The following is a 12,592-nucleotide window of genomic DNA, read 5'->3' on the forward strand; positions in this document are numbered from 1 at the left end:
GCTAAAAGAAAAACAAGTATTTCCAAGTTCAAGTTTACACGCAAGTTCTTTCTCACTTAGTTTGGTTGGAGGAAACATGAATTAATTTTTTTTGTCTCTTACTGCAGATCTTGTATAATAAAATAAAAATCCACAGCATCTGTTTAAAAATAAATGGGGAAAAAATAAGGAGGAAATTTGTCTGTATTTCATCTTGCACGTTGGCACTTAATGTCAGAGGTTTCTCAGGACTGGCAAATGTACTTTTGGTTGTGGATTTGAGTTGTTCAGTGACTTTGAAGGAACACACACACATACATGCATGGACATTACCCCCTTGACTTTCTCTTTTTTGGGGGTGGGGGCGTTAATGTCTTTCTCAGTCATTCCTCCTCTGAACACAAACACATGCAAGCTTAGTCTTCTCCCTCCCATCTTCTCTCTTGGTTGAAACTGTCGCCTCCAGGTGGTTGGGAGCAGTAACTGCGCTGTGCTTGGTAGGGAGCAGCAGACACTTAGAGCTCACAGGTTTGAGGATTGTGTAGAGACAAAACCAGCATTGTAAGAAACACTTTAAACCCTATGAATTTACTTTTTCTTTTGTTTTTTGTTTGTTTCTTTTAAAGCACAGATGGAATGCTCCCCTAATAGCGCATAGCTGGCTCTGTAAAGACAACATTTAAGAATTGTATATTTAAAAATATGAACGTGTAAAATTTAAGAGAAACACACGCCTTTGTTGTTGGGTACAGAAGGAGCCAGGTGTTCATATTTCTTGTGTGTAGGTTTTTTTTTCTTTATTTTGCGTTCCTGATGTACCATTGACGATTTTCTTCTGTTACATTTGGATTATTTTTCTTTTCAAAACTAACTGCATTGGTTTTGTCTTGTTAAAAAGTGCAGTACAAAGATGACCTGCAGAATCACACCTTAATTTGATCTTTTCCAGTTTAAAATCCTCAGTGTAGCAGCAGTGTACGACAACTATTCCTGTATATTGCCTTTTTGCTGGAAAATGTATGTTGAATAAAATTTTCTATAAAAACAAAAACCACTCTGCTACTTGTCCATACCAGTGTTTGACTGGGACAAAACACTGTTAAAGGAATAATAAATATTCTTATCACATTTTTTCGTGAAGAGTTGGACAATAAAATTCATACCACTCGTGTACATAAAGTAAATTTAAAGTTATAGTCTGCAGCTGGTTTAGCTTAGCATGAAGACTGGAAAATGGCTAGTGTGACTACAGTTTGTTTAATCTGTACACAAAAACAGCACTTGGTCATTGTACTTTTATATACACTTATGTGCCAGACTTTTACTTGGCTGGGAGCACTAATCTCTGCTGTTTGGCTGACTGCTGCTCAGAGCAGCAAAGATACAGGCTAGCTGTGTATGCTAAGTTAACCAGCTACTGACTGTAGCCATGTATTGAAAAGAGAAACACAATAGTAGTATTGATCTTTTCTCTCGGCAAGAAAGCTAATAAACGTGTTTCCCAAAATATGGAACTATTTATTTTGCCTTCAACCAAGGACTTGTGGATATCATGGATTACTGAGAGTATTCACTTCATTGTAAAACTTGTCCATGTGCTGTTAATGTTATAATGAACTTCAGAACCATACATTCTGTTTCAGGATGGAAGACATTTTTCACATCATTTTCTGTGTGAGGTTCAGATCCAGAAACAAAACATCAAAAACTGGAACTAACAGTGAAATCTGATGCTGTGAGTTATATGCAAACATCAGCTGACTGATGACAATGCTAACATGTTTAGCAGGTATAATCTTTACCACATTCACCGTCTTAGCTCTGCATGTTATATATATAGTATGCAAACATTTTCTGATTACTACTAATTAGCTGAGGCTGATTGGAATGTCATTAGTTTTGCAGGTATTTAGTCATAAATCTAAGTATTTTAACCTGATGATGGAGCAACAAAGTTATTTAACTTTATTCTGAGGGAGACATGAATGTACAACATTTCAATTCATTCAATAGTTGTTTAGCAGCTTCTTGGCTGCTATCACACAAAGTCTATTTAGTAGTTGTTCTGGAGCTTTTATTTATCACTTGATCCTGTCTAGTCCTCGGCCCATATACTTCCACATCTGGGCTGATTCTGGCTGTTGTCTTCCAGTGTGGACTATGGGCCAGTTCAAAGTTTCATTTTTTGGAGAACTTTAGGGACTCCTCGTTGATGTTGGCTTAAAAATTGATTCTAAAAAGAGGAAGATTGTGTGTTGTGACAGAAAGCTCTGGAACAGCCACTAAATTGACCTTGTGGTGTCACTTGTGCTGTTACAACTGTCTAAAGGAGGGAAAGAAAAACACAAAGCAAGATACCATATATCATCTACATGGTCTATTTTTATTAGAGAAATAATGTTATAAAATAGTTAATAATAGTAAATAACAGAGGTCCAAGCATACTCCAGTGTCATTCAGGGAACAGTGTGAGAGGAGATGAAGAGGATTCACATCCCTATCTACAACATTTTTCCTGCTTTTTATTATGAAGCAGAAATACTTTTTTTCAACAAGTTGTAACAGTAGAGAAATGAGACACAAACACATTTCTCTGGGATGATCAAAACAGGACTTTGAATGTTCAAACCATTTATTATTTAAAGTGGCTGATCAGTGGCTCCACCAACACTTATGCTGTCAAAAGCTGACTGTCAGTGAACACATCACGTCATAGTGTAGTATTGCTTTAATTTTGCATTGTCCTTTGCATTGTGACAAAAACACATGGATAAACCTAACAGTAAAGATTAAAATAATCTACATAAAATTCAAGATTACATTTACAGCTGGCTGCTGTTGTACATGATATATGCTTCTCTTTGAACTTCAAGCTCGCTCAGATTGCCCTTTATCCCTTTGTATAATAATTAGAAGAGTAATTTTATGGCTGACAACATATAGATATGTTGAAAATGGTCTCAATTTTTTTGTAGAAAATGTAATTTCTAATAAAAAATGTGCAACAAAACAATGTCAACTCAAATTTATAGTGCAGACATGAAAATATGCAAATTTTTGTTCTCATCTCTGGCCTAATGTAATGTGTTGGCTTGTGGCTTGGGTTGTTTTATAGTGCTATTATTTATTAAAAAATTGTGACAATCCCCTCAAAAGGACAACTCATCTGTTTAAGTTTCAAATGTACAATGTCCCTTGAAACATAAAATATTGGATAAAGTCTATGTACAAGCCTTCATTTTAAACATTTCATATGCAAAAGTTTGTGAGTAGGATAATAGAGAGTTTTTCTGCTGGAAATGAGACAAAAATATAACAACTCCCAAAAAGTGTTTAGGGTGTTTTTGATGTAAATTGCAAGAGCCTAAAAAGTGAGCACATGATATTTAAGCTCTGACAACACAATCACTTCCAGTCTAATAACTTGATGTAACGTGGAAGCCATTTGTGTTTGATTTTGCCTCGGCTAACGTAATGGCTCGTCCATAGAAATAAGATACATTTGAACTGTGGCCTTTCTCTGTCAGCTTTGTAAAATGACATAACTGCTTGTTTTTCACCAGGTAACCCAAACACAGACAAAGGTAACAGGACGTTATTTCTCATTTCTATGGGTCCATTTCTGCCATCATCATCGTCATTTACAGCATTGTTTCTTGTCAACGTACAGGACTCTGTTGCAGCGCGGGCATGTGTGGTATGCATCCTTGAAGTTTTTCATGAAAAATGGAATCAGGCAGCAGCACAGGACTAACCTGCAACACACACACATACAGATAGAGTTAATGTCATGCAACCGTATGCCTGTAATCAGCTCTGTTTGTTTTTTTGTTTAGTTTTGATCATTTGTGTTCACATTTTTAGGGACTGTACAAAACGTATTTGTGTGGGCAGGGAGGCTGAATCTTATGTTCTATTTCTAAAAAACATGAAACTTCTTGCTGTTTTTTACTAAACAAATAATTACACTAAGTATGAATTAGGTCAGATTATGTTAATGTGTGATGCTTGTACAATCAAACCAAAAGACTCTCTCTCAGTAAGGATGACATTAAATCACTAAAGATTCACGGACAGATCCACATCTGTCTGTTTCTAGTTTGTTGGGGAAAATAAAGCCCAGATGCAGAGCCAAATCAACATTAATGATCTTATTTGTTTTGAAATAAATCTCACAAATGATAAATGAAATCAAATATAAATCTTTCATAAGATTTATATTTTCTGCTGTCCCAAAAATTTTAGACTGCCCTCCATTTAACAAACATAGTAATGAAAATATCGTCCCCCCTTTCCCAACACCCCAACTTAATAATTTAAACAGTGCCTGTGGGTTTCATTAAATTAAAAACAATTGCATTTATACGGCCAAAAAATCTCTCTGACCAACCATCAAAAGTAATTTGAATAGATTTTCAAAGCAGCCAAAAGTACTAAAGTATAAAATCAACTATGGCAGGTCCTGCATTATTTGCTAATGAACTGTGTACTGGCTGGTCTCTGGTCTGCATATGCACCCATAGTCTGCTGTCTGCACAGAGAACTTGGATGTATGTTAGCGGGTCAAGAGCTATTTTTTCCCTTAGGGCCGCCCCCCAAACTGGTTAATGTGGCCCATGCCAACAGGCCAAACTAGACAAGCGCCCTGAACCACACACTCACCCACAGCAGATGAAGAGTAAACACATCAGCCAGGCGTACGTCCCTGCTTTGTAGGTGACATTGGTCATGACCTGCTGCTGGCAGGAAGTGCAGGTTGTCATGCCGGGATTCCGCCCAAGCTGTGTGTCGTAGCTCACAAACTTTCTTTTGCCATCTCCAGATTCAAGGCCTGAACCCAAGCTACCTCCTCCACTTGTGTACACTGATGGAGGCAGAGAGGAAGATGAGACAGGGCAGTCAGTTAATTATGTGAACAGTGTGCTAGAATAAACAATAGATAAGGATTTAGACAAACATCAGGTCAGACTTTACCTGGTATGACTGTCGAGGCGGAGGCCGAGGTATCCGATGCGTGAGTGAAAGGGGTGTGCACGTGGTAGACCTTCACATCACTACCACCCTGACCTTCAACTGGACCAGAGGAAGAGAAATGAGAGAGAAAAAAGAGGAAGGGAGGAGAGACAGAAACAGGATGGAGTTGATAAACCAATCAGATGATGATAATGATGAAGATAATGCGTGTGTGTGCATGTGTGTGTTTAGGCTCACCTGGTATCAGGTAGGGAGGGGGTTCTTTTTTTCCATCTGCACTCATTGTGCCACTAGAAGAGAGAGCAGGGACAGAAAAAGATTGTTATGATGGGTGTTCCTCATCAGCAGTAAAGACAAAATACATTAATACCCAATGGGCCGTGCTTTTCTTTCTACTTGATTAGTATTTTCCCATCCCCTTTCTGTCTCCTGAGACAAATGTGATATTGCTTTTCTTGCCACTAGATGGAGCTAAAGTTTGGCATATGGACCTAAAAACATCTGTCAGGCTCTGATGAAAATGTCCATCATCCCTTACTGACACATACAGTATTTAGCCCTGAATAATAAATTAGTTGTCAGGCCAGGGAATATACATTGCATTGTGTGGATGTTTCTCGTCATCCAAACCCAGACTGGCAGGGAAACGCCTGGGTGTGACCCTGGAGTGATTGCTGGCATGTTTCAGGTGTGGTAGCTCACCAAAATGTTTATTTAGCCTTTTTGTTCATGCTGAAATGCTTGCAAGACTCATGCTTGCTGAATGGAGGATGGGATGGGAATGGCCGACTCCACCACTACAGATGAAAACTACCATGTAGAGAGTTATATACACTGAATATTGCTGGAAAAAAAATTAACAGAAATACTTGATCTCGATTCAAGCATATTTTCCAAAAACGTTAAAGAAATCCATTGATAATACTTACATACAGAATTACATAAATGAACTGTATGTAGGCTAAATTCCTTGCATGTCAAAGGTCAGTGATGTTGATCTCTGTGGTTTCTTCCTACCGGCACGTAGATGTAGATGGTGTCAATACTGTCAATACCAATACTACATTTCTATGACCAAACTACACCTGCTGCCATACAAAAAATACATCTTCAGGATCCACTGACTAAGCTAAAGAAGAATGTGAACCACAAAGACGAGATAGATCTTTATAAAAAGCAGCAAAAACCACCAGCAGACGGGCAGTAATCAAGATAAACACGAATCAAGTTTGTCGTTGATGTATGGCATTGTACTGTTGACATGTCAAATGAAGGGTTGAACACCTGTGACAGTCCTGCTTGTCTAGAAGATCTACAGATAAAGATCAAATGTTTCATCCATTTTTGATGGATTCATAGAGTTATCTGATATTTGTGGAACCTAGGTACATACAGTACAATGCACTACATGCTGTACTCTTTGCTGTTTTCTGCCTGGTTTTTAGGCTCACTGGAAAACAAGAATCATTTGACCAGTTAAATGGATGATCCCATACTAGAAAAACTACAGCTAAGAGATGCACAAGACTCTACCTCTCCACTGTTCTCTCCTCTCTATTTGTCTGCTCTTTTTTCTCTCTTTAATTACAAACACAAAACACACATTAGCATGACCAAACATTCATTCATTCTGTGTGTGTGTGACATAAACAGTCATGTTTTCATCATTTCATACATCACTCTTGGAGACCTCCTCATTGTAAGATTTAATGATTTACGTTATGGGGACGTAACTTTTTGTCCCCACAATGTGTGTAAACAGCTTTATGTCCCCACAAGTATATCCACACACACACACACACACACACACACAATAAAACGCAGTACACACATTCACTTGACTATCATGTAACCTTCTCTTTGCACATGCATCTCAGTTTCTCTGTCTCACCTATAACAGCACACTGACAAACACCTTCCCCTTAACACACGTACTACAGTAGCCCAATGGACTCTCCTCCAGCCATTTATTACATGCACTGAGGTGTAGCCATAGTTTGTCACTTGCCATCGCAATTTGGATTTGCAGAAGATGACAGACTGCTTTGTCACTGTGTCACACACAGATACACACAGAGCCTGTATACACCCATATGTTGTCACAGGAATGCGACCAAGCTGCATGTTTCTCTCTGTGTCACAGACTGAAGGTGTGTCGGCAAAACCTGCTGATGATGAACTGTCACACTGCTGTCTCGCACAAATCTGAAATCTTTCAAGTTGGTTTGTCTAAGGGGAAAAACCTGACGTCATGTTGTGTGAATGACTGTTTTTTAAAAAGTGGTGGCTGACTGATTCTTAGCATTAGGTCTGTTTCCACAGTAAAAGCTGACAGACAGGGTAGAACTGTTGATTTCTCTTAACTGGTTGCTCTCTCTCACTCACTGGCTCTGTTCCAATGCACTATAAGCTGCAGATGTGACTTTAACTGGAAAGTTTGGGTGTGTTGGGTTCAGGTTTTTCAAGGAAACTAATTATGTTGTTTTACACAGCTTCAGAATCCGGTCGAGAAAATAAGGCTTGGAGAAGCACTGCAATGTGGCTATAGCAGTCATGGTGTATTCAAGAGCTCAAGAGAGTATGAATGTAAAAAAAAGAAAAAAAGGGAAGTTCAAAAAGTGATGAAAATCCACATTGTTTCTATCACTGTGAAAACAGACTAAATGGAACAAATAGGTAGACAGGCAAGAACTGAATTGGAAAAAATATGTAGATAGACAGACAGATAGATAAGTAGGTCCAGTACCCAAATAGTTATTCTGCTGATGTTTCTGTCATCAGACAGAATGTAATGCTGCTGATGGAGACCGCGACTGGGTGCGGCTTCCGAAAAATCCATCTGCCACATTGCAGAGATACTTTTAAAGGACAATGGGGGAAAGTTAGAGGATACAAATCAAACAAAGCATCCACTGTAATGGAGGACTGAGGCATGTGACCTCAGCTCAGGCCAGCGTCTGCTCTCACTGAGGCAGGTGCCTGCAAGGGGGTTAATGGAGGAAGAAATGGGTGAGACTGATGGAGTAAAACTGGACACTAACCAGACAGACTTTTTAGTGATTTCCAAGTGAAATGCTGTGATTAAACTGCAGGTAAGCCACAAACTGATCTGCTGAGTTTAGTGAAAACAGGCTTATTTTTCATTTAGACAAGTTAACACCCTGAGACACATTTGAGTTATAGGTGTGGCTTTTCTGTATGCAACATCTGTGCTGGTCAAACCTAACTCTGACTCTCTGAGTTTGTGAGAGGGACGGAAGAATGTTTGCTGTCTGCCATGCATTTTAATAATCACCTGACAAAGATAGGGCTAATTCAAAAGTGTAAATTAAAATAAGAAGTTAATCACTTCGGTCACAATGATTTTTCACTCTAACCTCAAGTACCACTCATGAAGCATCACCAAAACTAAGGCTCACCCCACAGTCCTGTACACTACATTTATCTTACACCACCTCAGCTTTAACCACTGCAGTGCCATACTGTACAAACAAAAAAACCATAAATGACATTCAATGACTTTCAAGTTATTAATCAATGTACAATTTATGTTTTTTTTTCTTGTTCATGTGGTTGTGGTATAGCTTCTTATTTTATATACATTAACATGAAAGAGGCAAAGAAAAAGAAATAATTTTGTCCTCTGATCAAAACTTCATTGAAATAAGTGACATACAATGAATGACATACTTGCTTTTCAATTACAGTGCAGAACTAAGCACAACTTTCCCTGTTATAACTTTTTCTTCAAGAATCTCTTTGTCACATCAAGACATTACTGCATACATACACCACTTTTTTAGAAATTTACTGTTGACTGTTACTACTGTTGTTGAGTAATTGGTTTGATGTACATAATAATAATAATAATAATAATAATAATAATAATAATAATAATAATAATTCCTTCCAGGATGAACATTTAAATTGGCCAAAACCTATTTTTTCTTTTTCTGTGATCAAACCTTTTTTTTCTTTTTTGCTCAAAGTAGTATCTTATGGGCAAAAATGACAAATCTGTTATATATTCAGTTTTAAAGAATTTCTTATAAACACCAGAAACAATCTAAAATCAAACCTTCTCTCCATACATCACATATTAATTCCTGATGGTCTTACCTTGGTGAGGTGTTGCAGTCAATATACAGAGATTGTGTGTTCGCTGTTTCTGATGTAGAGACCAGACAGGTTGTAGCTGAGATATCCACCTGTCTCACCTGTACCTCTAAGAGCCCCTCCCTGGGCACGCCCACAGCCCTGCCCTCACTGACAAAGACATGAATATACAGCAGAATGAGTCACTCTGTGGTTTAGGTGGAACTTTCAAAGACTGCAGTGGCCTTCTTTTTTAACTCATTCTTTGTTTCTTGGAGATTATTGAGGGAGTGTGTGTGTGTGTCACTCTTTTAGTGAGAATAACCTGTTTCCCTCCTTCTGCCCTGTTATGCCGGGATACATTGCTGCCTTTGAAACAGTTAATAACATGAATAAACAAGACAAAAACAAGACATATAAATAAAATCTAAAAAGAAATAGAAGTTGTCTTTTCCATTAACTAGAGTAGAAACAGATAGGACCAAACACACAAATAAGTAGGAATCTAAGATGCCTCATTGAAAGAAGACTTTTGAGTTGTGCATGATTTTGTAAAGAAATATGTCACTGCTAAATTCTGTATGTAAAGACAGTGTTGTCTGTCACTGTCATTGAATATTATCTGATCATGGAAATTTAGTAGATTTCTCTTTTGTCTCATTAGAGTATGATTAAAGACCCCTGAGTTGGAAAACCACTAATTTAAAGCAAAAGGTTGACATTATGGGACTCTTTTAATTACTCCTTTTCTTGCCAAGATAGATAAGATTGATATCATTCATGTATCTGTTTGTTAAATACAAGGCTATGACCAACAGTATGGTACAACAGCAAAACAAGCAAACAAACAAACAAACAAACAAACAAAAAAAAAAAAAAACAAGGTGTGGAAATGATGATTTGGATGTTTTTCCCAAGGTTGATATGTGTTTTTTTATTTATGGGTTTGTTTGTTGATTAGACCACCATCAGTGGTGACTTCAGCAAGCTATTGGTCACAACTACCACAGTTTCTGTAAAGCTTTGTGCTTGCTTCAGTTTCATATTTATTGTACATATATCAGAGTGGTATCAATCCTTTGGATCAAGCTCAACTGTCCACCAGAAAACAACTGTAAGTGTAATTCCCAAAATGTGAAACTATGCCTTTAAGGCTGGTGCTGAAAATTAATACAGCCAAGAAAACCCAACCAAGACATGGCATTGTTTGCCAGTGGTTGACAATATTTTACTGGGAGGTTGTGAATGATGCAGTGTTGAGACGTCTGGCTATCCAAACTGCAGACTGCAGTGATTGATGCCACATTTGGTGCTTTTATGCCTCTTGGTTGTATTTTGCCTGCATGACCATTTTGTTTTAGCTGCAATACACAAACCTGTCTAAGTTCCCTTTGTCATGTCAGTGTCATTGAATTTCTGCTGTTCAGATGTTTGGGAAGGTTTGCATTTTCTCTCACTCAGTTGGGAGCAAGCTAGTTCAACCACATTTTTCTACTGTTGGTAACTGGATCACAGAGAGGGGGCTGACTGCCTTGCTTACAAACACCTTACATATTCATTCAAACTGGAAGATAACTCTAATTTCCTCCCAACAACCTTCCAACCTGAAGCTCATTTCTAAAAGGCCATTCTTATCATCCTTTTTATCATTACAGACTATCATTGCAAATGTAAATGTACAAAACCATAGTTAAATTTTTCCCTCTGGGATAAAGATACCAAAGTTTCCAAATGTTACAAATCAACAAAAAAGGAAACAACACATTTTGACTCTCTTTCAGAGTATCTTGGTAGTGAATGTAAGCGATGACCGTGCCATCTCAGAACATCTCATCAGTTTTGATGAGCAAATGTCAAATGTTCCTTCACCCCACATCACCTCATTTGGTGGATCTACAGTAGGAAAGGTATGTTTGAGATGGTGGGGTGTTGCCTTTTCACATGATGTCAGCAGGGTGAGGTTGTGTATGTGTGTGCTTGTGTGTGTGCATGTGCCTGTGTGTGTGTGTGTATGTGTGTGTGTGTGTGTGTGTGTGTGTGTGTTTCGATGGTCCTGATGAACAACATTCCAGAGAAAAGACCAATCCCTACAGTTTTACATTCTGTAAAAAGGCTGAGGTGTGTGTGTGTTATGTGTTGGATAAACTGGGGCATTTTAAGTGATTACAGGGTAGGGGCTGATCCTTTTTTTTAATGACACAAAATTTCTAATAGTAGTAATATTGAGTTTTGTCCATGCACAGACACTTTGGAGACCAGTTTAAGTTCATTATGGAAAAATAGAAGAATCACACAAAAACACACAAAAAAGGTATTTGTCACTTTTTAGAATTTGTTTTTAGCATAAGCCAATGCCCAGTGCCTTAAAGCTGCTCTTAAGACGTATAGTTGACTATCGTCTGCAAAACATTAGAACATTTGTTCACTGAGTTTTGACTTGGTCCTAGGTGGGGAGCGATGATCGTGTTGGTGAAGCCATGTGCTGTGAGTGGGCACACTATCATGATGGAGGACCCAACTGCCATTGCACCACAGTTTAGGTTGTTTGTACTGAATGTCCTCCCTTAGATGCCTCAGAACAGGCAGTAGAACTCTGAGTTGACAATCTGACCCTGGGGGACAAATTGATGGGTGAAAAAAACCCAAATGTCGAAGAAAACGAATGGCATGCCCTTGGTTGTGCTTCTGATCTGACACACCTGACCTTTTGTGCTCTTTGAGACTCTTCTACTGCAAAGACTGCTGTTTGGTCTCTCTGTTGTAACAATACATCCAGTTCTTGTCACTGGTGACACCCCTGACATGAAGGTGGGGTCATCCTGGATCTGTTCACAGAGATCCTTGCAGACCATGGTGAAATCGCAAATGTACACCTCACCCTGCAACACAAGTCCCAATGTTGATCTTATGACATAAGACAGAATACTGACTCATATACTATTGTACTGTGCGCCATTCATTCACAGGAACAAGTACTTTCTGATCGCACTTCATATTATTTTCTATTTTCTTTTTTGTTTTGACAGGTTGTGAAGTGGGGATCTCAGTTGACTACAAATGATTACTGATGAATACAGTGTCAAATAATTGCAAAAAGCGAATCAATTAAAGATGAATCCCAGAGAAGGTAAAAATGTTAGCATCAATGTATGTATGTATCGAATCTGAATTGGTATGAAGGCACTTTCATGAGTATAACAGATATAAATATCAAAATGAAATAATTTAATGCATCTTTCTCAACAGTGCCAGCTTTGGTTAAAACAAACAAGCAAACAAACAAACAAAAAACACCCAGTGAAGGGAGCATTCAGCATTCAGTGGTGAGAAAGGGGGGAGGGCTGAAGTGGGAGGGAGGAACTGGTCACGGGAAGGAATGAGGTGGGTGTAATCAAGAATATAAAAATAGCCTGTGACTCAGCAGGTATATAAATACTGAGTGAATGGAAGATGAAATCTATGAGATGCTGTCTGTGTGTTCATCCACTGATGCCTCTTTCTACCCCTACAGTCTTTCTTCTCCTTTGTCTGACCATCTGTTTAT

The 12,592-nt window shown here is 38.3% G+C and overlaps 1 protein-coding gene across 1 annotated transcript; it reads right to left on the reverse strand.

The window, feature by feature from the left end:
- Positions 1–2,341: 2,341 nt before the first annotated feature.
- On the reverse strand, positions 2,342–9,194 carry si:ch211-157c3.4 (Lipopolysaccharide-induced tumor necrosis factor-alpha factor homolog-like). The gene is made up of 5 exons (XM_018672889.2): positions 9,073–9,194; positions 5,191–5,243; positions 4,954–5,052; positions 4,642–4,843; positions 2,342–3,734 (listed from the first exon to the last, which is right to left on the reverse strand). The coding sequence occupies exons 2-5, from the start codon at positions 5,234–5,236 to the stop codon at positions 3,617–3,619; spliced, it is 465 nt and encodes a 154-aa protein (XP_018528405.1). The 5' UTR covers positions 5,237–5,243; positions 9,073–9,194; the 3' UTR covers positions 2,342–3,616.
- Positions 9,195–12,592: the final 3,398 nt, after the last annotated feature.

The sequence above is a fragment of the Lates calcarifer genome, linkage group LG11, assembly GCF_001640805.2.
Source record: "Lates calcarifer isolate ASB-BC8 linkage group LG11, TLL_Latcal_v3, whole genome shotgun sequence".
NCBI classification, from domain to species: Eukaryota; Metazoa; Chordata; class Actinopteri; family Centropomidae; genus Lates; species Lates calcarifer.

What these genes read in the sequence shown, in the direction of transcription:
- si:ch211-157c3.4 (XM_018672889.2), bottom strand. Translation starts at nt 5,236, where the DNA reads ATGAGTGCAGATGGAAAAAAAGAACCCCCTCCCTACCTGATACCAG. An exon ending in CGCCTCGACAGTCATACCAG is followed by an intron (nt 4,844 to 4,953) that starts GTAAAGTCTGAC and finishes TGCCTCCATCAG; the next exon opens with TGTACACAAGTGGAGGAGGT. An exon ending in TTACTCTTCATCTGCTGTGG is followed by an intron (nt 3,735 to 4,641) that starts GTGAGTGTGTGG and finishes TGTGTGTTGCAG; the next exon opens with GTTAGTCCTGTGCTGCTGCC.